Here is a 26,812-nt window from a genome sequence, read left to right as displayed (position 1 = left end):
CTAAGGTTGAAATTAAGGCTAAGCATATAAAAATCAATGGTTGACATATAAAGGAATTTTCTAGCTGAAAACTGCAAATTAATTTCGCGATCTGATGTTATGTGACATGTTAAAGAGCAAAAGAAGTTTTTTTCGTAAGTTTTAAGGATATCTCACCATATGAATCATCAAAATTCAGTTTGTGAAGGGAATAGTCAAATCAAGTAATTCAGATGAAATGATCGAACAATTAACAAATTACGGGAACCTTGTAAGAAATACTTTAAGAAATATAATGATTTATAATGAACACATAAAAAACCCTAAATAATGATTATATGTGATTGAATACTACAAAAGAAAACGCTAAATTATTCAACAAAAATAATAATTTTCATGATGTCCATCGATAACAAAAATTTAGATGGGTTCCTTATTCAAAAAAAAAGAAGGGAAAAATTTACAAGCATATTATTTTGAGAGAAATATTTAAAATAATATCTTACACTTTTCAGAATATTCTTAAAAATAAAATTACCTTTCAATAAAAGGCCTCAAACTTATTGGAAATACTGAAAGTAGCACGCTACAATGCAAAAGAGTCGTATCTTGAGCACATCCAAGTTCTTAGTAATTTCTCTAAAATGTTATAGCGAATCTCTAGACTTTTATTTAAGAGCCGACTTTGCCAAAATAGTTGGAGATTACGGCGATCCTAATATCAAAAAAATGATCAACTTTATGTGTGGTTCAATTTTAAAAATCGATTGAATAATTGCTTTATAATTTTCAAAAAATCGAAAAAAGTATTCGAATAGATTTTCGTGACTTCAACCAGTTCACGAAAGGTCTAATTAAATCAACCAGATTGAACTCGAAAAAACCTCACGAGACGACCGAAAAAGCTATCAATTGGTAATACTATTTTCTCTATTGTTCTCTTCAAACGTCGTGTTTTCCCAACCGTCTTTGAAGACCCTTTCTTGGGCAGTACTTGAGGGTGGTGCGAGGGTGGTATTTGGGCGAGCTAATAGTCATCGTCTGGATCCCCCTTACGTAATTCTTCTTCTTCCTCTTCTCCATGCTTCTTTCGCTTGAAAAATCCTTTCTGTAGATTGAAGAGAGGAAAAGAAATCAAATAATCGTCATAGGATTAGCGACGTGTGTCAATATTTATTTACCCTTTGCGCAAATTATTTACATAATGACAGAGCTAGTTTAGTAGCACATTAAAAGACTAACAAAAACGTTTTTCAAATTGTAGACATCAGTCTGAATGGTAACAGTAGATAACGATCAGCTAAAGCGTCTTAAAGAGGATTATAGGATTTCAGAGTTTGATTTTTAATATAGAAGATAAGTAAAAAATGCTACGAGAATTCGGCTTTAGAACAATATTATAGAAACGAAACAATAAAAATACTTTGTATATAAAAGGAAAGTTTTTATTGTTGATCGAAACTACTTTCACTTCCTTTAAGGGCTGGATGTTTGATTTAAAAAAATTAATGACATCGCAGAAAAAAGGCTCTCATAAACAGCACCTTCAGCTAACCATATAATTAAAAAGACATTGGAAAAGACAGAGTGTGATTTTTTTCGTGCCTTGCGTGCCTTCGTGCCCTTCGTGCCTTTTGAAAAAAAGTTCGTGCCTTTCGAAAAAAAGTTCGTGCCTTTCGAAAAAAAGTTCGTGCCTTTGAAAAAAAAGTTCGTGCCTTTCGAAAAAAAGTTCGTGCCTTTCGAAAAAAAGTTCGTGCCTTTGAAAAAAAAGTTCGTGCCTTTCGAAAAAAGTTCGTGCCTTTTGAAAAAAAGTTCGTGCCTTTTAAAAAAAGTTCGTGCCTTTTAAAAAAAGTTAGTGCCTTTTGAAAAAAGTTCGTGCCTTTGAAAAAAAGTTCGTGCCTTTGAAAAAAAAGTTCGTCCCTTTTGCAAAAAAGTTTGTGCCTTTCGGAAAAAAATTTCTAACTCTTCTTTAAGTTCTTTTCATAGACTATGCTAAAGTCTAAGACGAGTTTCATCTAGAACAAACGTGAAGACGGGAATTTTTTTCGGGGTAGCTGTAGTCTAGCAAGCTAGACGACTAATTTATACATAGTAGAAATAAAGCAAAAAGTAATGAATGGAAAAATTTTAGTCGTCTAGAAACCTTTGTGCACTAACTCCAAACAAAATAAAAGTGTCAATATTGCAATTATAATTTTTTCCTGCTCAAAATAATTCTTGAGAGAAAAAATATGTGTGGATTTGTGTATTGAAAGTTTTTCATTTGAGTTGATTTCGTTTTGAGAGTTTGTTGTTGCTTGATAAATTGTTTTCTCGCTACGCAAGTTTCTGCGTAGCTAGCCCCTGTATCTATAAAGCTGGAACACCGGATTCTTCCAGTCGTTTATACAAACTAAATCCCGTATTATTATTATTAGTAGTATTGGTATTATTAGTATTACACGCATTATAAACGACTCCAGTCTAGGGTAGCTGTTGTCTTAAACACAGACTCTATCCGCCGCGCAACATATTACTTTTTATAATATACAAACTATGTTATATTATTGTATCATAATAATATATTATACGGTACGGACGATCCTTTTTTGTCTTTCCTGTCTTTTCAAAACAAAACATTCGATTCTTGAACTAAACATTCGAAAGCGCATTTGTTAATATGCAATGTCTTCTTTTTTTTCTCATTTGTGTAATTCCTGTAATTATTTTTCTAATAATCAAAAGTTAGTTATGAATTTTATGATGATTCAAATGAATGCAGCTGAATTTCAAAGACAAAATGCAGCTGTATACCCTGCTCGCCAAAACTACTTATATTTGTTAAAAAATAACTAACCTTAATATGTTAATATGATTAAAGGCGTTCTAATAAAAAAGTGTATGTAGTTTAAATTACCACACTTATAGTTCTAAGTTTTTTAACCTAATGAAGCTTCTGGTTATTTTTGTCATTAACTATTTTCAAAAGGCACGAACTTTTTTCGTAAGGCACGAACTTTTATTCGAAAGGCACGAACTTTTTTTCGAAAGGCACGAACTTTTTTTTCAAAGGCACGAACTTTTTTTCGAAAGGCACGAACTTTTCTTTCAAAGGCACGAACTTTTTTTTCAAAGGCACGAACTTTTTTTTCAAAGGCACGAACTTTTTTTTCAAAGGCACAAACTTTTTGTTCAAAGGCACGAACTTTTTTTCGAAAGACACGAACTTTTTTTCAAAAGGCACGAACTTTTTTTCGAAAGGCACGAACTTTTTTTTCAAAGGCACGAACGAACTCACGAACTTTTTTTCGAAAGGCACGAACTTTTTTTCGAAAGGCACGAACTTTTTTTCGAAAGGCACGAACTTTTTATCAAAAGGCACGAAGGGCACGAAGGCACGCAAGGCACGAAAAAAATCACACTCGAAAAGACATTATATGAGTCAAAATTTTTGCTATTTGATGATCTTACCTTATATAAGATGAATACGATAAGACCAATAATGAGAACAGCTCCCAAAATACATAACAAAATAATCCACCATGCGATTGGTTCTCCTTGTTTTTCTACTTTCAAATACGGTGAATTGACATTCAAAGGTACCTTAAAAGTAAATTGAAATGGTTAATTAAATATTCAATAGTAGTAAGTAAGTATATTCATCTGGTGGCTGTCGGCGGAGCCGGGAGTGAGGGAGTCTATCCCCTTTTCTATTTGCGCTAGACCTGGGAGATCGAATGCTGAGGTGGAGCGCCACACCTACTCTCAGCTCCCAGTAACTTACCCCCTAGATCAGATTACCCAATCTAAGCTACTCATCCGCTGAGTCGGCGGTGACCGGGGATCGAACCCACAACCCTTGGATTGTAAGGCGAATGCTCTACCGACTGAGCTACCCGGCCTAATAATTATTCAATAATGTGTAGTAATTTAATAAAAAAAAAAAAAATACTCGAAATAATCGAAAATTCTTTTTTTTATCCAACAATTCGCAAAAGTTTATGTTCGCTAAAAAAATTTTTTTCTCAAATCCGCGAAAGTAAATGTCATAAATTTCGCAATTTTTCTTCCTCACGAAAGTTTGTAGGCCTAAGCTAAAGTAATTTTTGCTACTTCACAATAGGGTAGGTAAGATTTCACGTCACCAGGACCTTCACCAGGCGTATTGGCGATACGAGAGCTAACCCGAACTAACTCGAATACAAAGCCTTCCGATCAGGGAGCAAGATATGTTCATGTTACTAATCAACCAATGCTCTCCTTGTTTCTTTGGATGCGTACATTTTATTGAGAATTGGATGCATTCTCAGCTCTAAAATCAAACTGCTTTAAAATACGACAGCGATATAAACTGAACTTACGTTGACTTGATCAGGTTCCGCACCTCCGGGTCTTTTCACATAGTCTGACGAGAACTTGGCGAAAGCAATAACTTGTCTACTTTCCTTCAATTTCTAAAAAAGAAAAAAAAAACATCCTTAATTTGATAAAATGATATCCAATTGGTAACCGAAATTCGAGGCAATCGTATAAAATGAAATATTCGTATTTTTCTTAGTATTTCAATATATGCTTGTAAAATCATTCTTAAAGCGTATGAAATATTTTCAAAGCGAACAGACGACTTACATCAAAGGTAGCCTCGACAAGAGTAGATTCAATCTTGACGACAGCATTCTGTGATTTTTTGAGCATATTTAAATGACATTTGATCACCATACATTGAGTTTCATCTCCGCAATCCTTTTAGGAAAAATCACAACATATTAAGAGCAAACTTGAAATCAATGGTGCTGATATTTAGAACAATTTCATTCAGTAATTGCGATTTATCAAGAATAGAAAACATGACTGTCTGACTTTCTCCCCAAATTGAAGTAACTCCCCTAAAAATTAACCTCCTCTATTCAGAAATTCTTCTATCCTGTTCACAATTACTTATTCGTAATAAGGCCAAACTAATTTATTGTTCTACGGGCCCGAATGACCCTATTTTTTCCAGAATTGAGAAAAAAAACATGTTGAATTAGCAAGAAGATGGAGGATGGACTTTATACAAGATATTCTTAGATGAATAAGATGAAGGAATGTTAATTCATCCCAGAACTTAGATGAATTGAAAATATCACTATGAGAATGGCACGAAATTCGCCCATCGATAAATAAAAGGGAAACAAGCAACATGCTGAATGGACCTACCTAATGATTAACATCAGATGAAAATAAGAAAAAAGTGACAATAATTGTACAAAAATTCAGAATGGAAAAATAAAGCTTGTGTGTTGAATAATGTAAAATGGTAAAAAGGAATTTGCCCAAAATACGAAAATCACTTAAACCATTTAGGCCCAAAAAACCTTTTAAGCTGTTTTTGGCCCAAATTTGCCCAAACTAATTTTCCTTAAAAATCTGGCTCCGTCACATTTTGGGCATTGCCATTTTGCATCATTGTGCAAAAAATCAGAAAAAATTATGAGTCAACATTGAGAAAAGCTATATTTTCTTATTTGGTTAAAGGGAATTTCCCCAAAAAACGAAAATCCGTTTTTTAGGGCGAAAAAGAATTTTCCAGGAAAAGCCACTTCAGCCATTCTTTAGAGAATCTTGCCCTCCATCTTTGTACAAAAAATCAGAAAAAAGTAATGACAGGATTTTGCAAAAAGTCCAAAAAACCCTATTTTTAGGCAGTTTTTGGCCCAAATTTGCCCAAATATATTTTTTTTTCTAAAATCGGGCTCCAACACATTTTAGGCATTGCCATTTTGCATCATTGTGCAAAAAATCAGAAAAAAATAATGAGTCAACATTGTTACAAGCTATATTTTCTTATTTGGTTAAATGGAATTTCCCCCAAAAATACGAAAATCCGTTTTTTAAGGCGAATAAGAATTTTCCGGGAAAAACCACTTCAGCCATTCTTTAGAGAATCTTGCCCTCCATCTTTGTACAAAAAATCAGAAAAAAGTAATGACAGGATTTTGCACAAAGTCCAAAAAACCCCATTTTTAGGTAGTTTTTGGCCCAAATTTGCCCAAATAAATTTTTTCTTAAAAATCGGGCTCCGTCACGTTCTGGGCATTGCCGTTTTGCATCATTGTGCAAAAAATCAGAAAAAACTAATGAGCCAATCCTGAGAAAAGCTGGTAACAGACGGACGAACGAACGGACGAACGGACATGGGTTAATTTATAGAACCTCCACCGGGGCACCCGGAGGTAGGTCCAAAAATCAAGTGCTTCAAAACGTCACAAATTTTTCAGACCTTCATTTTCCGATCCTAGATTTTAAGAAATCTATTATTTATTGTACCGACCGTTAGACCCATATTCTTAATAATAATAATAACATATGTTTTTAAAGTGGCATGCTCCGAAAAATTCAAAAGCTTTTAGGCAGCTGGAGAATTGTTTCCACGAAGGGCCACTGAGGTAAGGTCTTCCCGGAGAACAATGAATTAAATTGGTCTATCCTAATACCCTTTAATAACAAAGAGCAGGGTAATACTGTGGAAAACAAAGGGATTACATTTTAATGACAGAAAGAAACCATTTTTAATCTGACAATAACAACTTACAACAGTGGTGGATAGTTCAACTTCTCTCCTGCGTCTCTTTAGTGTTTTGTTTCGTTTCTGAAAGTAAACCAATATAATGAATGTAACTCTCATTCATAATCCTACAAAAATTAAGTCAAAAGAGGTACTTTTAGGTTCCAATTAAAGGGAAGGGGACTAATTGTCGGGGGGGGGGGGGGGTTGGAAATTGTAATAACGAAAACCCAAAAATAAGGTAAATATAGGCTAAAATCAGGCTTTTTACAGAGCAGAGTAAGGGACCTTCTCTTTGAAAGCTGAAAAAATTCTTAACAAGCTACATGCTGAATGGACCTACCTGAAGAGGGATGTAATAAGACAATTGACAATTGAAAAATGACAACAATAGTATGAAAATGCAGAATAATACAATAACAACTCGAGAAATTCAAGTAATCCGGCGATTCTCGGCTGTTCTGGCGATTTTTAGAAAGTTCCTGTACCAAAATCAGTTTCATTGAAAATTGAACCATGCTTAATCGTTTTAAGACTTCAAAAAAATCTGCAAAAAAAATTTCTCAAAAATTGAACTCGGCCATATTTTAAGCAAACAAGAAAAAACTATGAATGAAAATTCGAGAAAATGTCGAAAATCCGATTTTTCCGGCATATTTCCGGCATTTTCGGCCGGAAAAAAATGTTTTTCGAAAATCGGGCTCCGTTACATTTTAGGTAGTGTCATTTTGCATCAGTGTGCAAAATTTCATAAAAAAAAAAAAGTACAGCTCGAGAAATTCAAAAGATACTGTCTTCCCGGCGAAAATAGGTTGTTCCGGCGATTTTTAATTAGTTCCGGCTTCAAAAATCAATTTTATTGAAAATTGAAACATGCTTGATGGTGGGCATTGCTATTAATAATGCTTTAGAATGAAAAACAACAAATTATGAGGAAAAAGTCCAATGAAAATCAAGAAAAACGGCGATTTCCGGCAAAAATTTTTCTCAAAAATCTGACTCGACCATGTTTTGGACATTGTTAATACGCATATTTGAGCAAAAAATCAGTAAAAACTAATGATAAAATCACGAGAAAATGCCAAAAAAACATATTCATATTCATTCGGCATATTTCCGGCATTTTCGCCCGGAAATTTTTTTTTTCTCGAAAATCGGGCTCCGTCACATTTTGGGCATTGCCATTTTGCATCATTGTGCCAAAAATCAGAAAAAACTAATAAGCCAATCCTGAGAAAAGCTGGCAACAGACGGACGAACGAACGGACATCGGTTAATTTATAGGACCTCCACCGGGGTACCCTGAGGTAGGTCCAAAAATTAATAAACGCGGGATCCTAATAAGGTCGGGGGGGGGGAGGGTTGGAAGACTTTCGAAAAATTAACAAGCGGGGGCAGTTTATTTGGAACCTAAGAGTAACCTTCTAGATGCCTAATTAATGCTTGTTAAAGGACCTTAAATTTATTCCGGTTTTAAAGTTGTCAACAGAAAACCCATTTGTTTCTACAATTGCCACACTATTTCGACCCTGGAAGTACCCTATAAATCTCAGTGCGATAAATAAAAGAAAAACAGAAGGTTTAAGCAATCGCAAGATCAATAGCATTCTTATCGATCTCAATTATGTTGAACGGTGAAAAAGAATGCGGTTATTATATTTTGATTTTTCCAAACATGTTTTGGACACGGTCCGTTCTCAAGGGAATGATCAATTATCTATCTCAATTAAGTGGTTCAGCCCTTTGAAAAAAAAACTTAGATATCAGAAACGTACCGTGAGATCTAGATTCAGAGGGTTGAGTTTGGTGTCTTCACATCTCCCAATGTTGTCTGTGTAACCAATTCCTGGAGTGAGCTATTGGATAAAATCAAAAATGACCATACTTATAGGAATAGGAAATTAACTTCTTAACCTTCTTAAGCTTTTGATGATAACTCATGAAGTGAAATAAGATAGAAATTGACAGTTTTTATTGACAAATAAAATTTAGCAGTTGGATGGGCATGAACAAATGACGCACTTACAGTGACTTTCATGATATTCAAGATGTATTCTCCGCCCATCTTTTCAGGGACTTTGATCAAAACCTCAGATTTTTCAGCAGCTGATGGTCCCATGTTTTGGAACTAAAATGATGAAAATATGAATACTTAAGGAAATTCCTTTTAAGCAATTACTGGTCAATACAATAAAAAATAAAATGCATTTTTTTATATATTAGGAATTTGGAACTATGGTAAATGCAATGGTAAATGTACGGACAATAGATTGAGAGAAATCAGATAAGAAGTTAGGAGGAGCAAAGTCACACAAGAGAGACCCTATATAATAATACATACATAGAATGTGTGGATGATGGTTGGTCCGACAACCGAAGTACTGCTCACTTCTTTCGTCCACTTAATGTTCTCTGGCGTAACTGATCTATAAAATTGAATAACTTCTATGATAAGAGGACATTGGGATACTAGAGAACAGTCGTTTATCTAACAAACTTTTGGATTGAAAACACAACTTGTTACATTCATAATTGATAATTGAAAAAAACTGTACTGAGCAGAATATATATTTAGTGGTGCATATATACCTTGATTTTCCACGTAAAAATACCCAGCGCACGAAGGCTGGAGAAAGCCGTTCGTCGTCGCCGATGCTAGTCCCACTATCAAGACTACTCTTTAGTCCTATTGTGTATTGTTTTATAAATTCAATTTTCCAATATAGCTCATGCAGTTATATGTGAACACTATGAGAACTTATTACGTGATTGTTTGACAACCTGAAAGTCGCGAAAACAGTTACTCCAAAGTGAAGTGTTTTTCACTGTTTTGAAAATTTTCCCAAATTAACACAAATAAATATTTATACATTTTCCAAAGTTCAAATAAAATGTTTGCATTCCAACCTTCTTAAATACAAAATCAAACAAAAATTTCAAGTAGTATAAATTATATAATTATCATACCCTGATACCGTTAGATTGGCACTCAATGTCACTGGAATACTTAAAGTATCTACATTGTCCGCAGGCTTCATTTCTTTACTTCGGCTGCAAGAAAAAAGAAGACAGCACTCATCATATAGATATAATAAGTATATCTTCAAAACAATAATACCTCCAAAATAAAATGTATATCATGATAAGTAGTAAAAGCATTGTATTATTCAGACGAAGTTCATCAGTAACTGTTTGAATAAATGAGGGGCATACGAAACAATATTCTATCATAACACTGCTTGGCCTACCTACACAACCCTATTTCCATCATATAGGAGGATATTTTCGTAAAAGGCCGAAATCCTGTGTAGGTCGAAAACTGAGGAACAGATAATGTGTTTTCTTGAAATATATTTTTTGACTCATATTGAGTTACTTCATTCCATCTTAACTCATATTGAGTTACTTTCTTCCTTAAAGTCATTTTAGATCACTAGTTTTACATTGATGGATTTCTATGTCATCATATTTTCCTTTTCTACTCCAACCTGATTGATTTTCTGTGAATGTTCATTCTAGATTTTTGTTGTATTTGTATTGTCTTTTTGTTTTGTGGGTTTTTGTCTTTATTGTTTCCATTTTGAGTAGTTGAAGGTTTTATACTTCTAGACTATATATATAGTATGAAAATATAAAATGTTTTCTCCTGTCAGACCTACAAACAACAAAGAGTGGCCGAATTCTTTTTCCTCTTAGAGAGACGATGTATATATATGTGAAGAAATAAGAATTTCTGTCCAACTATATTCACTCAGGAGATGTGGGTGGCAGAGCAGCATATGCATTTCGTCCTTATTAGGACTGTCAGCACTGCATACTGCACCCTGGCTGGCTAGATTGATTTACACAGCATCTCTAAACCACAAAATCACTTGTGGTTCAAACTGAGAGAAATAGTGGACTGAAGGGAAATTCCCTACGGAGTTCTTTATTGACGCCAAGCATTACCGTCTCAAGAGGGAGGAAAGCCTCAACGCTGCATGAAAGGAGATAAAGAATACATATGTGAAGAAATAAGAATTTCTGCCCAACTATATTCACTCAGGAGATGTGGGTGGCAGAGCAGCATATGCATATTATATATATTAGTGAGCTGATGTTCTTTTTAAACACCGAGTAGCTCAAATTAATCAAATTTCATGGAAAAAATAACGGAGCTCACGTTATTGCCGTAGCTTTGAAGTCAACGTTGCTACCTTTGCCAACATTCAGAACACTGAAATCAATGCTGACTTTTTCAATGCCATTCTGTTTAATAGGTGAGGAGAGAACCACACCAACAGTCTTAACATCAGAATCTCCACTGACATTGGGCAGCCATTCAACTGTACCAGGAAACTAAAAATGAACAACAAAAAAGACCAGGTTATTAAAGTAAAAAATAACATAAGTCGATTATTGAGAAACGCAGATTGAGATACTAAATTGTGTGAATTGACCTCTTTTCAATTTTCCAAAGTTTTCTTAGGAGTTTTGGCTTCTAAAGCAAAGACTAATTTCCTCAAAAAGGCCACAATTCTTAAATAAAAATAAGATTTTATATACTTAAGGGAGATCACCAAATTGCAAACAAAGACAAAGTGAATCACGTTTGAATATTTTTGGGAAATCATTAGTGGATATTAACAATGTATGCTTTTAAACTTACGTTTTCTATTTGAACTTTGGTGGGGCTGACTTGACTTTGTGGATAAATAACTTCAAGTTTGTTGATGAATGCGTTTTCACCTTCATTTGTGATTTCAACAACAACAGTGACTTTCTTAGTGATACCAAGTGCGATATCTTTACCACCACTGCAAAATAAGGTTGATTTTTGATTATGTTTGTTTTGCTATTCGACCAAACACCAATCATGCAAGAAATAATACTACATTTTGAGCTGTAAAGTCGTATACATTACATTAGTATACATTGATTTTACTGGAATGGAATATTCATAATTCAGAAAAACTATTTCACCAACCCTTGATCAGAAAAATCCATTCATAAGGCTCAAAATCTCCTTACCCAGGGATGACTCCAGTCATTTCAACTTTCAAATCACAATTACATTCATCATTGCCATCACTGCTACACCCTTTCACGTATGGGAACTAGAAAAGATAAATTTCTTAAACATACTGATTGATCAACTATCGTAATTATGCAGCTGCCTTTAGTGAGGTACCAAGATTACATTGGAAATTCTTTCTTAGAATCCTTGCCGTGGTCATAGAGTGAAAACTATTTCTAGCATCCAATAAGCACAATAAATATTGACGTTGCATTTTGCGTTTTGTCTACGTTTGTTTTTTCAATACTTCGCAGAATGTGAAACTAGGTTAAAAATTTACAATAATATTTACAATACACTTCTTACTAAAAAGTCCAGGTATGTAGGTTAATGTTATAATGTGTTCACAGAGCTGTATTACTTATGTGATAACCTTTAAATAACTTACAACAGCAGTCGTTGATAATTCCAACATTTTGTTAGCAATGGGACAAATCTTTTTGTCTGGACAAACGATCTCTTCATATTCCCATTTCAAGGAAACAGCAAATGCTCTCAGAATGTCTTTGGTATTATTCTATTAAAAAGAAAATGACATTTTACATCAAATGTAATTTTGCAACATTAAGAAAACCAAAATAGGGAGAACACCATAATGAAATGGTATTTTCAAAGCTGGTATTTTCAAAGCGACTTTCTTCATGCAAGACAATATGCAAACCTTTAGAAAGATATTGAATGGAGCAGAACATTTCTCTGTGCTTCCAACACCAGTGAGTGTTTTGGTTAGTGTGCTTGCTCGAGCACCATTACTGTCCAATAAAAATCCACGTTTGATTTCATTCTGAGCGTCAAGTTCAACAGTATACTTGACGTTTTGATCTGTCGAAGAAAAAACACTAAAGCTTTATAAAAAAATTCACATATTTCAGGGGCAAAAAATATTTTCATTTCAAAAGTTTTGTTACAAAACTATAATCATTAAAGAATAAGACTTCTGCCTGCTTCTACTTACTTTCTGATGCTGCTGGAATATTGAAGCATGTTTTCACATTTTTTATGCTACAAAACAAAGTATAGAAAATCATTATCATTGATGTATTTACCCACAAGCTAAAACACAAAGTTATAATGTTAAAAAATTCTTTATTATTATACTATCTGAAGAGTTTAATTAAAAGTTTATCATACCATTTGAAAGATTCTCCATTGTTCTGGCAAATTGTTTCTGCACTTAAGTCCAAAAGATCAATTTTTGTGTCTTTATCAATAAGTAATTCTCCAACTATGGTGATAACTGGGCGAGATCTAAGAAAAAGTTTACTCTAAGTTAAAAAAATATTGATAGTTGCAGAGTTTGGCCAGATGACAGTGTAAACAAAGCATGATAATGGCCAACAAGATCAATAAGGCAAATGATCTTAAAACTAAACATAGATATTACCAGTCACAAAGAAGAGCAAAATAGCATATAATTTTAATTCCTTACCTTAATACAACAACATTCCCAGATTTGAACGAACCAATGGCAAGATCTAAAGCAAAAAATATTGAATTTGATTAAATTTGTTGCTACCTATCTTATACATTCAACTTCAATAAAGAAAATATGGTATCTTATTAAACCTACTTGGAAACAAGACTTCTTTTTCGCAGCTCTCTTCATGCAAAACTTCAATGTTTTGGATCAAAACAAAAATAAAACTGCTTTTGTTCTTTATATCTTTTCAAATATTGTGGGTAAAAGCAAAACAGTATTATAAGATTGATGTCAATGAAGCTTGAAGTGCAGGAGCCTGCATTGGTTTGTCAGGTTAATAATCATTATCAATTATAATGTTAATAATTGTTATCTATATAGTAATAGCCGTAGTCTGTATGTCTGTTTGTTTCTTGTGTGTCACTTTCGTTTTCGCAAGCAATGTTTTTTTTGTTCTCGATAGGTTTGTTTTGATTGACAGATCAGATAGAGCCTGGTTTAGACTTTATTCAGCCTTTGTTTTGAAATTTAAGGCCCTTCTACATTTAGTAATTTAAATTTCTGCCCGGGCTTGCCTACCAAAGGTTTTTATACGATCGTATTTATTAATGACATTCGAATTCTTTTCAAAACAAAACAAATTCATTTTATAGAAAATAACATTTCAAATGTAAATCAAAACATAAAAATAAAATTTGTCGAACAACAACAGCATTCAAAGGGCGATAAAAAGCAAGAGAAAAAAATAGTCCACCTCTTGCTTCATATAAAAACATTCGAGTCGTCGTTACTGTTAAAAGTGTGTACGACACTTTTGCATATCTAAATTCGAAAAGTTAGATATGAAAAGGGTTAAAAATAAGCAATTCAGTATTGTTGTCTTATTCACAGAGTTGCACTATTCTTTGTGGTTTTCTTTCCCGCTTTTTCCTGGACGGCATATTTAACGCGAGCAAAGCAAGACAAAAATCTACTTGCAGATTTAAAAACAAAGAATTAAGTCACGGGGACAGTACACAATCCAAATATGGTTAAAAGATAAGCCACCCACACTGGGCCCAGAGGACAAAAGTTTGGAAATAGGGAGTGGGAGAACAACAAGATAGTATTTCTTACATTTTTTGTATTATAAAGGCATTAGTAGAGCTCTAGGGTCACATTACATGAGTTAGAAAATAGTAAACTTCAAATTTTGACTTTCTTTTGAGATTTTTCATGAAAATTGAGATTTGTAGCTTGGAAAATGCAGGCAAAATTTGAACTTTTAAACCGCTAAGTGTCACATCGAAACTCCAGCATTTTTGGAAAGGTTAGTGTCTGTAGTTTTCAAAACATATATGGTTTGATATGTGACACTTAGCGGTTTTTGAGATATTTGGACATTTGTGGTTACCTTAAGCATTTTCGTGATGAGAATTTTGACTGAAAATTTGAATTTTTTCTCGTTCTTGGATATTTATACTTACTTTTAAGCAATTTCCCTTTAGAATATAATGTCTCTAAAGGTTATCACACAAAAGAACTGATTTACAAGCTAAATTTAGATCAGAATCTTCAAAAGTATGCATTTTTCACTTTTTTTGATTTTTCATCAAAATGTGGTTTTCAGTCAACTTTGGAGCCACATAACTTGAGTGACAGATCAGATACAGACTTGAAACTTTGGCATCTTATCAGAAATTATTCAAGATTCCATAAATCGTATTATTAAAGCAAAATTTTAACTTTCGTTTTTTCCCTATTTCCACCTCTTGGCCCACTGTGCCACCCACGGGAGGACTAGAGTCAAACTTTAAAGATTTTGTATGCAGACTTTGAGATTATTTCTTTTATATTTGATCGTGCTTTTAAGCCACCTTCAACATCCAAAGGACTTTTAGTGCAACGCCGGATTATGATTAGTTCAAATAAAGGGTATTATTTCACATAGAAGACATGTTCTACAATATCTTACCATTATATGCTTCATCATCCAAGTTGTTTGTATCTTCTTCTTTTTGAGGGTAAGGAAAGAAATCAGCAAAAGAAAAACCAAAACCATCAAATGCAGCCCCACCTTTGATGTCGCTAGGAGTGATAGTCTAAGGCATAACAATTTCAGAAAATTTTATTCATGGCAGGTCAATAATTGTTGATAAAATGAAATGCTAGCCACACTTGGTTAAAACAATTTTCAGCCCATCCATATGAGATAAAATATGATTGAAATAAATTAATTTACCTGTTTCAATATGAGAGGGGTATCTTTACTTTTTGTTCCGTAATATAAGTAAACAATGCCTTTGTCTCCTGCCCATGGCGCACCAACAGCAATATCTAAAGTAACAGGTAAACAAATTTTAATAAAATCATTTTTAGAATGGAAGAGGACATTCAAAACTTTATGTAGTTCAATAAAGCAAGAATTTGACTTAAATATCTATTACATCACAAACTATTCAAACAAGAAGAATCTCTGGAAAGAATAATAAAAAAAAGTACCTTGCATTGCATCACCGTTTAAATCACCAACAGATCCAATTGAATAGCCAAAAAATCCGTCCTCATGAGTCCCGACAAACTCTTGATTGGTATACACAAGTCCACCCTTATAATAAAAAGTTGTGGCTCATGTAACTATATTTAGAAGCAACATTTTAGAAAAGAAAGACATGACCATAGTGTGACCCCCTCCACTAAGTGGGAATCTAAATTTTCAAAGAAAGTTTTAGAAACGGATAAAAACTTTTTCCGATTAGAATAGGGGGTGGTTTGAGCATTTAGGGGGATCAAATGAAGGTAATAATTGGGGTTAAAAATATTTTGGTAAAATATGTTTAATATCTCATTGCTGAAAGAATTTGGTATTTTTTAACAAAATGACAATACAAATAACAAAATTTTCCCAACCAGAAACTATAGAAATGTTAAACCTTTTGAGCATTTAAATGACTGGTCAACCACAACAGTAAATAATTCAAGTTTGAAAGATTTCAAAAATAGGGGACATGATATTTTAGATATATATCAGATTTTAGGCATGAAACATTCTTTTACCTCTTGGTTATTCAAATAGACATAGACAGCACCTTGGTTGGGTTTAGTGTTGGCATATTGGGGTGCACCAACAATTAGATCAGCAAATCTGTAACATTGAATAGGGAATTATTTGAAGAGTAAACCCAATTTTACTAGTAAAATAAAAAAGAACTAACTTGAGAGTGATAGTAGTAGAGTAATAAGACAATTAAATTAGGATGTAAAAATCATTTTATACCCATCTCCATTGATATCTGCAGCTCCTAGAGAAGCACCAAAATATGATCCAGCCTAAAATAATACAAAGAAAAACAAAGTTTACGATACTTGACCTGGGCAGGACAACAAATTGAAAATTTTCGAAAAAAACTAACAATACTTACTTGTTGTGAGGGGCTTCGAATTTGTGAAGAAAACATGGCAAAGTCTGGGCTTGCAGAATCATACATAAGAACCTAGGGGAAAGAAAAAATATAATAGTAAAACTTTCTTCCCACATTCAGCATTTCATTGTCCTAGCTTTTTAGTGCTAAAGTAAATACAAAGAAATTAAGAAATAAAAAAACTGTACAATTTCTGAGGCTATAACTGACGAGAATAGAGGAAAAATAAGATATAAAATTGAACTGTTACACTCACTTTTCCTTTCAATTCATCTCCTCTTGGTGCTCCACCAACAATAACTAGAAACATTTCAAAAATAATTCGTATCTACTTTAAGGAAACTTATAAAAATTAATAATTAAATTTCTCATCTTGAATAAAAGATTTTCAGAGATTTTCTGAAAGTCCATACTGTATTCATCATAGAGAATATTTATCATAGAAGATATTTACCTATCCCTCCATCTTTCTTGAATTTTCCAGTTGTGATAGCATAACCTAGTTGAAAATGAAAATACTCAATAATAAAAGATTAAACTTTCAAAGAGTCACAAAGGTTTCCTTGTTTTTTGGAAGAAATATTTATTATTTCTAATGATTTAAAAACTAGTTAGTCTTACCCATATAATCACTAAAATCTGTATCTGTGCCTGGTGTGAATTGAGTTTGTCTACCACCACTCTTTGAGATAGCAATCTTCCCTGTAATAAAAATAAATCCATTTAAAGATGGAAAGTTTTTAAAATAACCATATTGCACAAGCATAATTCGAGCTTGATTCCAAAATAGAATAATGCTTATAAAATAATAACAGGAAAACTTTATAACATTAGGAATTCTGTAACTTATCAATTTCATGAACTCTACCCAAGATTTGGTTGGATGAATTAATAAGTGCTAATCATTCCAGAAATATTAAAAACAGTAAAAATCCACAATGCAAGGATTTAAAAAAAGATTCCCTGTTCTTTACCTGTGCCCAATACAGCAGCTGGCACACCCGCAAAAACTTCAGTGCTGTCACGAGTGCTTGTAATGGCAGAAGATAAGCCAGTACCACACATTTCAAATTCTGTTAGCCTTGATGCAACTAAACACAAAATGAACTTTAAGCATTTTCACACAGTATGAAAATTACAAGAAAATAGTTTAGCTTTAATCACAAATGAATGTCAAGAGAATTATACCATCAAGGAGTTTTCAATTGAAGAAAAAGGAAAAAGTGATATGCCAAAAACAATCATTACTTACTAGTCTCACAGGGTTTGAATTCATAATCGAAAATTTTGGAAGGGTTAATTGCATTGAAAAAGTCACATTTGCCTGTCAGATATACAGCCTGGTTGATTGAATTTTTTGTTGTATACCTGGGTGCACAACTCTAAAACATAACATTTTCAAAGAATGACTTATTAAACTGAAATGTTTGCAGAAAATGTTGCGTCTAACACAGACCTTACTAACTAACAACAAAGACTGAGGGACTTTTGAACAGGTTTTAGTCTGTTCATTGCAAAATACATAAACACACCCTTTTCATAATCAAACAAAAACAATTTTATTCATCTAGGCCAACAATTTGGAGGGAAATCTGTGTGAAAGGTCTCATCAGGATCAGGTCTACATACAGAAAAGAATTGATCCCTAAAAATCTTTGTCATGAACGCAATCAAAAAGATATTGAAAGTCTTTTATTTACCAGGACATTTTTGTGATCTGAATAAACTGATGCACCCATCCACTGATTTCTTTTTCCAGCTGGATTATTTACTAAACAAGAAAAACAGGTAAATGTGCAGTCCATTCTGTGCCTTAAAAGAATCTTGAATTGATTTGAAAAATGTGATAAAATAATCAGCATTAGATTTGATAACTTGTTTATGCTTGATTTCTCTTTTCAAATATCTAATAAAACCATTGTGTAATAAGCAAAGAGAAGATGGAAAGTGAAAATCATACCAGCAGACTGTGTGATGTCGTCAACTTTGTTAAGTAGCTCACAATTTGAGGAGCCTTCTGACACTGGACAATTGTAGACTGAGCCCCATTCTTCATTTTGAGTAATAACTTCACCTTTCTTGTATTCATTGCCTTTTGGGGCTCCAACAATAACTCTAGAAGTTACAAGTTGCAAAAAACTTTGTTTTACTCTGAGGTAGAAGTTATAATCATAGTGTGAACCCCTCTTTTTCAAAAGTGCTTTATAGGGAGGATAGTAGATTTTCTGAATAAAATGGGGGTTTGAGATTAGGAATGAGGCAGTAATTACTTTTGGCATATTGGCGTAAGACGCGGATATAAAGTATGATATTGGCATAAGTTAAAGACAAGAGAAGAATGGCCATTCTAACACCCATTTTAATTACAACGCCAGGTCTAAGCGCACCCACCTTGCATCCACCCTGCTCTCCGCCTCTCCCTCAACGTAGAGTGTAAATAGAATATAAAGCTTATTTTGAGCAACTTCTAGGCGTGAGAAAATCAAATATCCTAGTGCTTACAACACCCCCTAAAAACTCCCTCTGATTTTCGCAAGCCGAACCTTTTTTGGCATAGACATAGACCTCAGTTTAAACAAATAACCTTAGACCAAGTTACGGCATTATAGTGGCAAACCGGTAATGGAGCATTTGATGTCACTCGCACGGCAAGTTACACACTCGTTATTTGTCAACCCCATCGGGTGATAGGCAGTTAGCACAAGTGTTTCAACCGGTATTCCAACGAAGCCATACTTTGGTTTGTACAGAAATTTCGCCCGCTCAAATCTAAACAACAAAATGGTCAATCTCACTAAAGCAAAACATTGCGGCCACGGCATTTCCCTGGATAAAAATTCTGGTCACGTGACCATCCGTGATTTTAGACCAATGAAAACGCTTCATTTCCCCGGATTAAAGTTGTGTCTACACTAACACGCAGGAAATGGCTAGAAAACGAGAGAAAAAACCGGGGGTCAAATTAAATTTTTTTTCCTTCTTGCGGCAAACATAAAAGACTTTAAGAGGCCATTTATTTAAGAAAGGGGTGTTATATCATAAATGAATTATGTAAGTAAGTGATATTTTAAGTAACAAGCTCATTAACAATTTTATTTTGAAGTTTGTTTTTAAAAACAGAACCCCCTTGCTATAAGATAATCTCATTTTCTTAACTTATGGACCCAATTGGAAGTCTTTGTAATACAGATCATTTGGCAGTGTAGTTGCAGCCTATACAAGAATTGGAATCTAAAGTCTGAAGTCGTAACTCCTTGTCAGTGACCCCGCAGAAAAGTTTTTAGTTGGCAGACATTGGCTTTAGGTTGGTTTGGAAATCGTTTTATTTTGAAATGTAATCTTCACTTTAGATGAATACTTTTATTTACTGTATTTGGATTCATGAAAGGTTCAAGGTTTGTTTACTTTTTATTTCAAATTATTTCATTGATTTATTGAGCTGCAATAGCTGAATGAAAAACGAAGATTTTTGATACCGTAGAGTCGTTTAATATCGACATACGTCTTGTAATCTCGACATAGCTGTAGGCTGGTCTTCGAAATAAAAAATCAAACATAAACAAATACATACCAAAGTTATCAATCAATCACTAAACTGTACTCTCTCTCTATCACGTCACAGATTGTTAATATAATACGAGAAATGTGAACTGTTATTACTTATATTTGAAAAGAACACTTTAACGATGTAGTAATCACTAAAAAACTAATTAGCATGCTTTCAACGAAGATGCCCAAATCACAACAACATTTTGCACGCGAGGAATTTTTTAGTAGACCTTTTTACCGTGAACCGAAAATAATTAAAAGAACCCGGTTTCCTTATGAATTTGAAAAGGGACCGGGTGTGCTAGGTGCGGCGCCTAGAAGTTTAACGCGGCCTCCTAGCGCCTAGAGCGTGTGCTTGCAATTAAAGAAATGGAAACCAGGTCGACTAAGCGCGCGTATTATTTTTATCACGTGACTTGAAGCGTAATAAAGTTGTAAAATTTTAATGATGGACACGAGAAAGTTACGAGGAAGTTTGCATGCGTTTTGTGTGTTGTGTAAAACTGCTTATTATTTGGCTGTTTTTTTTAATTGAAAGGATTGCAATGTTTACTGAACTTCTAGTTTGATGGATGAACTTGTTCGATAAGAATGATACTGTAACAGGTAGGTTAATACTTGTTACTGATAAATTAATTTCCAAGCTTTCCAAACAATAAATTGACAACGAATATTTAAGGGGTTCGCTTTTAACTTTAATCTTTTCCCTTAGATTCTTTTCTTTATCTTTAAATTCACACTCTTAGTTACAATATAATTTTTATTCTTCAATTTCTCCAACTTCCAATTTCTTCTTGTGACTTTTCCTTGTGTCCTTCCTCTCTCTTCTCCAATCTCGACCTGCTTTTCTTCTTTAATTTAATTTCCGTCAAATTCCCATGTTGCTCCTCTATTTCAGGTCTGCCTTCTTTTTGATTTCTTCTGCCATTTATACCTTTTTGATGTTGTCCTTTTTGCTTAGGTTTCAAAACGTTTTTCCCATGTTGGTTCAAAGTCCAATTTAGAAAAGCTTCTAGAAAGAGCTTTCTGCTGATTCTTCAAAACGTTCCTCCCGCGTTGGTTCAAAGGTCAATTTAGAAAGCTTCTAGAAAGAGTTTTCTGCTGATTCTTCAAAACGTGTAGAAGTCGTACTTTAGTTAAAGAAATGTTTTTTCTTGATGGAGGTTTACTTTTTTGTCTTTGTTTGAAGTCTAAAACTTTCTTTTTACGACATACGGGTTAATGTTTTTTTACATGTTTATTTCTACTGATTTTTGTATCTATTACATACCATCCCTCTTAGACTGACGGTCCCCGTCAGAAGAGAAAATGAAAAACAAAAAATATGTCAGAAATATGTCGTCACAAGTACAAACGTTACGTTAAATTAAATATTAAATGATTATATAATCACATCTAATAAACAGCTTTTCTAATTCTATAATACATCAGCTTTCTTTCCATTGATTTCTTCTTGTCTATCCCATTTTTGTTCGAGCAGTAATTCTTTGAGTTGAGGGATTAAAGCATTCACTTCATGAACTTGGCTATCATGAATTGTCTTCAAGGCAAAAGATTTGCTTTCTGCCGCTTCTTGAGCTTCCTGCATTGTAGCCGGGTTCTGCAATAGGACATATTCTTTTAGGCTTGGTGATAATCCTTGAATGAAAATTTGCATAGTTTCACTAGCTGATAAACCAAGTCGCCTTGCTTCATTGGTGACTGCAAGCGTATAATCTTGAAGTGACTCAGTATGTTGCATCTTTCTAGCATGTAGTTTAGTTGTACGGAAGACTCTCATTCTTTCTGGGTCAAATCTTCCCTTAAAAGATTGTTCAACCTGATCGAAGTCCTTCTTGATTTCATCAGATAAGCTTTCATAGTATTGCAAAGCTGGTCCGTCTAGACAAGACGGAAAAGCCAGTAACCTTTGCTTGTCGCCCAAGTTGTTAAACTTGACATATCTTTCATACTGGTTGAAGAAATCTGTTACATGTGTTTCGTCTGTTCCTTTGAAGTTCTTTGGTGGTTTTAAAGAAGCGCCTCTGTTTTCGTCATTGCCTTTATTGGTGTTTCGCTTTTCCATTTCCGTCAAAAACTTTTCAAATCGAGTCTCATGTCGTTGGGTGTTCTCTGCGAGCTGCAGAGTGAAGTCCTGCAGGGTCCGGTAGGTTTGTTCTGTTGTCATACTTGTGCCCTTCTTTGTAGATGTTGACCTGTTCTTGAGGTCTTCCAAAAATAATTCTTCTGTTGTTGGTGCCCCCAAGTATCTATGTACTGGACACTTATTGTTATTTCCTGATTTACTTCTTGTATTAGGCCCAAAACAGGTACAGTTTTCAATCATCAATCAAAATTTGACTTAAAATATTTCTCCTAGAAGGGGATATGGCCCACAGTAATGATTAAGCCTGATGTAAGTTTGAAATAAAAAATAGTAAGAGACCACTATAAATGTCTGGTTATTTATTAGTAGCCTACCAATTATAAAAGAATGAGGAGGAAACAATAATAAACTTAACAACATTTATTTTAATGTTTCATGTGCTTTATTTTTTTTTGTTGTGCAATAGTAATAGTATTATAAGATTAATAACAATATTTTGTTAGTTTTCAGTAGCTTTCAAATTTTATATTTCCTTACTTCCTTCTTTCCGATATTAACGAATATATATGAGAAGTCAGGGACCGTTATTTTAATGCGATTGTACTTACAGAGGTTTAATGAGGAATCTCTTCTCTCTGCTATTTCTTCAATCGTATCAAATCGTTTTTGTGTCGTTTGATGGTTTTATTCTCTCTCTATTTTTACAGTTATTTTTATAAAGTCCTGGTCCAACAGGGCCTTGTTTTTGACTATGTTCTGCTTGAGGCACTCTATAATATTGTTGTGCTTAGTGTTTTGGTGATACCAGATGACACCGTTGATTTCTATCGTATCTTTCAACAAAATTATTCCTCTTTTGACTTCAGCTTTTCTTGTCTCGAGTGCGTCTTGATACCAATGACTTGTGTTACTTATGTCCTCACTTTTAAGTATCCTTAGTTTAGCAATTTCTTTTCTTCTCTCTTCTCCTGCAACTCTCATAAATTCTTCCCTTGACTTCACCACTGTTTTGTCAAATGTTTTGTCTGTTTCTCTTGTAACCGTTCTCCTTGTTATTCCTGAATTTGATTCCTTTATATTGTATGTTCTCGAGCACGTTGATAATTCTTCTTGTTCTTCTTAAATTTCTTGTATTCTTTACTGACTTCTTGTATTCTTCTTCGATTCTTTATATTCCTCTATGATTCCTTGTATTCTTTTATGATTCCTTCCAATTTCCAGTTGAGGGCGGGACGTATCTGAGTCGGGCGCCAATTGTAACAGGTAGGTTAATACTTGTTACTGATAAATTAATTTCCAAGCTTTCCAAACAATAAATTGACAACGAATATTTAAGGGGTTCGCTTTTAACTTTAATCTTTTCCCTTAGATTCTTTTCTTTATCTTTAAATTCACACTCTTAGTTACAATATAATTTTTATTCTTCAATTTCTCCAACTTCCAATTTCTTCTTGTGACTTTTCCTTGTGTCCTTCCTCTCTCTTCTCCAATCTCGACCTGCTTTTCTTCTTTAATTTAATTTCCGTCAAATTCCCATGTTGCTCCTCTATTTCAGGTCTGCCTTCTTTTTGATTTCTTCTGCCATTTATACCTTTTTGATGTTGTCCTTTTTGCTTAGGTTTCAAAACGTTTTTCCCATGTTGGTTCAAAGTCCAATTTAGAAAAGCTTCTAGAAAGAGCTTTCTGCTGATTCTTCAAAACGTTCCTCCCGCGTTGGTTCAAAGGTCAATTTAGAAAGCTTCTAGAAAGAGTTTTCTGCTGATTCTTCAAAACGTGTAGAAGTCGTACTTTAGTTAAAGAAATGTTTTTTCTTGATGGAGGTTTACTTTTTTGTCTTTGTTTGAAGTCTAAAACTTTCTTTTTACGACATACGGGTTAATGTTTTTTTACATGTTTATTTCTACTGATTTTTGTATCTATTACAATACCAAGAATTTCATTCAAGGTTTGTTTTGATTATTTTACAGATCCGGTGTCGAGATTGAAAGACGTATGTCGAGATTAGACCAACTTACGGTAGTTATAATTGTGGGCTTGGCCGTCATTTTGAATTTCGATTTTTTTTCTCCTGTACTTGGCAATTTAGAGGTTGTTCGTAATACGCGATTTGGCTTACGCGTATCACTTGTGTTGACGGTATAGACCTTTATTCAAAGAGGAATTCCTGTTGAATAATTATGTAGTCCAGCCATAAAAACAATGATAGAGCCATGCATAATTACTGCATCATGCATATTGTATTAATTATGCAAGGGTTGTGTTTTACTTACTTTGAGATAAAGGTAGGCCAGCCTTAAACTTGAAATGAACAAAACTTTGAGGATATGAATTCTCAAGGGTGGGTACCATACCAAAAAGCAGTGTAGCTGGAACCTCGATATTCCAGGATTAGAAAAAGCTATACCTGTTATCTTTTTTCTTTAAAGAATCAACAAGCCATCAACATCGATAAATTACACACATTTACTTTACTCAGAGAAACTTTTAAAATTATCTGCCATTATGACTTTCTTGAAGCCGTTCCGAAATGAACCAATCCGGTTATGAATCAGAATTCCTATGGGAGTTCTTTTCCGAAATTTGTAAAATAGCTAAGTCGGCAAAAAAACTTTTCCCGGGGGTTTGAAGAAAAACAGAACTGCTGTCATTTGTTTTTATTTAACCAGATATTTAAATTTGGGCTCAAAAATATTTAAATAAATAAGTTGATAATATTCAATATACTATTTGTATCTATCAGAAAATAAACACTTACAGTACAGAACGACATCGTTTATCATTTGGAATACCCCCGTATTTGGACCATTCTATCGTGGGCGCAAAAAGGGCGGAAACTAAGTAGCACCCTCAGTGCAAGATTGCCGCCTCATCTTTATTTGCCCGCGCGAGAATGCGAGCTAATCATTTTTTTCTCGCGCGCTCAAGGGGAAAAGGAAAGTGATAAATATTCTTTGAAGGAAAAACGTCAGAAACAAACCCAAAGACCAAAAGATGTATTTTGTTGTTGACAATATCGATTCTGTGAAGATGAAAAAATTTCTGCTTTGCGTTTTTTTCGGAACCCTGAAAAACTCTAATTTCGATCATCCTTTAAGGTAAAGAGGTTGCGAGATTTGAGTTAGCGAGGCAAAAATCGCTAAAAAGCTGGTAAAATCGTAATCCTCAAAAATCGCAGTTCCAGCCTCACTGAAAAGGGGGAGCAGGCATCTCCCTAGTCTATTCTATTTCTATTTCTATTTGGTTGAGTTGCAGGAGGCTTTAGAGGCCTATTCTCGCAACTATAGACGCTTTCTAATGAGCGTCCCATCAGCACCTTGAACTGACTACCCAATTCCCCTCACATGGCATGGGTTAACCCGGGCGAAGGAACCTTCACTTGCCAAGTGAACTGCCGTGAGTGGGAATCGAACCCTGGCCTCCTGCACAGAAGCCAAGGTTGACTACCACTATACCACGGCACCTAGTCATTGGTGTGGGGATCAAGAGATCAAAAAATATTCTCAGAAAAAAACTTTGCATTTGAAAATCAAAACTTACGAGTTTAACTCCCTGTTGATAGCAATTGAATAGCCAAAAAATGATCCTGGTTTATTGTTGCTGAATATAAAGCCACTATTCAAATCAATATTAAAACATTTAATAAAATCTACATTTAAAATGATAAGCAAAAGTGCAAGCGAAATCAGCGAACCCATCCTCTCTTCAGCTGCCATCTTGAATTTTTTTCTGAAAGTGCGGCCTTCAGTCAAGGTCTTTTACTTTACTACGTCTTCGATTAGCCAATCATAAGTCCAGAATTTATTTGTCATAATTTTGGAAAGTCGTTTGTTTATATTTGGATAGGCGACACAAAAAAACACGTCAATCTTTTTGCTGACGGATTAATTTCTAAGAACAATAGAAAATCGTGACTGAATGAATGTATTCTCCCTGTGACGTTTCAAGGTTTTCTTATGATTCATTAGCATTGTAATTGATGTGAAAAGAGGAATTTTAATCGACATCTCATAAATGATGTTATCTGATACATTTCATCTGTCATCATTTCATTGACAATTCGTCCCCCATATCATCGCTGCCGATCGCTGCCTGTTTAAAACTTTTAACTTTTTTTCTGTGACCGTTCAACGGAATTACCAGTCCCTTACTTCGTTTTTTTTTTAAATTCTGTTGGCAGTGTATCAAAAGTAACTATGTTAGTTTAAGTTAGTCTAAGACGAATCCCCGGACGAATCACTATCTAAGAAAAAAGCCCAAAGCCGAAGAAAATTCGCCAACGCGTTCTTTTTGCCGAAAAGAGTTTACAGTCGGTAGAGTTGCCAGTTCTTCGAAACTCTTTTTTTTTGACTCGCGTTCACCAGGAATCACAAAGTGTTTCAAAGGCTGGTACACAGAAGGTTAATGGCCCGCTAAAAAATAGCATAAAAACTAAACACTGTACCGTTGTTAAATCTAAATGTTAAAACTTTGACAGAAATAATGGCTTTTTAAAGGCATCCTCGCGTCCACGCGGACAGACTTTATTTACATCACTGATTAACGCCAGAGAGAATTTATCTATAGCAACTATCGGTAAGCATCAAAAAGCTGATCAGCGAGGTGTTGGTACAGTTGTATTCATTCAACTGGTGGCTGAAAATGGTCAAAACGAATTTTTATAGGGAATTGCTCAGGCTGAGAAAGCAAGTTAAGGAGGATTCAATAAACTTCTTTTTCTGTATTGTTTAGTCAATTGTACACACAAACTTCATCCACAGTTAAATCCAAAGTTCCAAAGTTGACAGCTAAGTAAAAT

The 26,812-nt window shown here is 34.1% G+C and overlaps 1 protein-coding gene across 1 annotated transcript; it reads right to left on the bottom strand.

Moving 5' to 3' along the window:
- Positions 1-759: 759 nt before the first annotated feature.
- LOC136824821 (integrin alpha-5-like) lies at positions 760-25,811 on the bottom strand. Its single transcript, XM_067080794.1, has 31 exons — positions 25,555-25,811; positions 18,343-18,497; positions 18,083-18,153; positions 17,635-17,764; positions 17,357-17,473; positions 17,004-17,084; positions 16,837-16,881; positions 16,639-16,682; positions 16,383-16,454; positions 16,238-16,290; positions 16,018-16,105; positions 15,463-15,568; positions 15,203-15,297; positions 14,936-15,062; positions 12,991-13,036; positions 12,693-12,809; positions 12,517-12,563; positions 12,223-12,383; positions 11,950-12,078; positions 11,516-11,601; positions 11,154-11,301; positions 10,668-10,843; positions 9,473-9,556; positions 8,847-8,931; positions 8,532-8,633; positions 8,281-8,361; positions 6,533-6,589; positions 4,588-4,701; positions 4,320-4,412; positions 3,430-3,561; positions 760-1,087 (listed from the first exon to the last, which is right to left on the bottom strand). The coding sequence occupies exons 1-31, from the start codon at positions 25,728-25,730 to the stop codon at positions 1,007-1,009; spliced, it is 3,099 nt and encodes a 1,032-aa protein (XP_066936895.1). The 5' UTR covers positions 25,731-25,811; the 3' UTR covers positions 760-1,006.
- Positions 25,812-26,812: the final 1,001 nt, after the last annotated feature.

Source organism: Clytia hemisphaerica, unplaced genomic scaffold (genome assembly GCF_902728285.1).
Source record: "Clytia hemisphaerica strain Z4C2 unplaced genomic scaffold, Clytia hemisphaerica genome assembly, whole genome shotgun sequence".
NCBI classification, from domain to species: Eukaryota; Metazoa; Cnidaria; class Hydrozoa; order Leptothecata; family Clytiidae; genus Clytia; species Clytia hemisphaerica.
The sequence above is the reverse complement of the archived record's forward strand: the minus strand, read 5'-3'. Positions and strand labels throughout refer to the sequence as shown.

Bases quoted from the DNA above. Each gene is read 5' to 3' on its own strand.
- LOC136824821 (XM_067080794.1), bottom strand. From the start codon at position 25,730: ATGGCAGCTGAAGAGAGGATGGGTTCGCTGATTTCGCTTGCACTTTTG. The intron at 12,564-12,692 runs GTATGATAAACT...TTTGTTTTGTAG, and splicing joins AATGGAGAATCTTTCAAATG to CATAAAAAATGTGAAAACAT. The intron at 1,088-3,429 runs GTAAGATCATCA...TTCAATCTACAG, and splicing joins TCGTATTCATCTTATATAAG to AAAGGATTTTTCAAGCGAAA.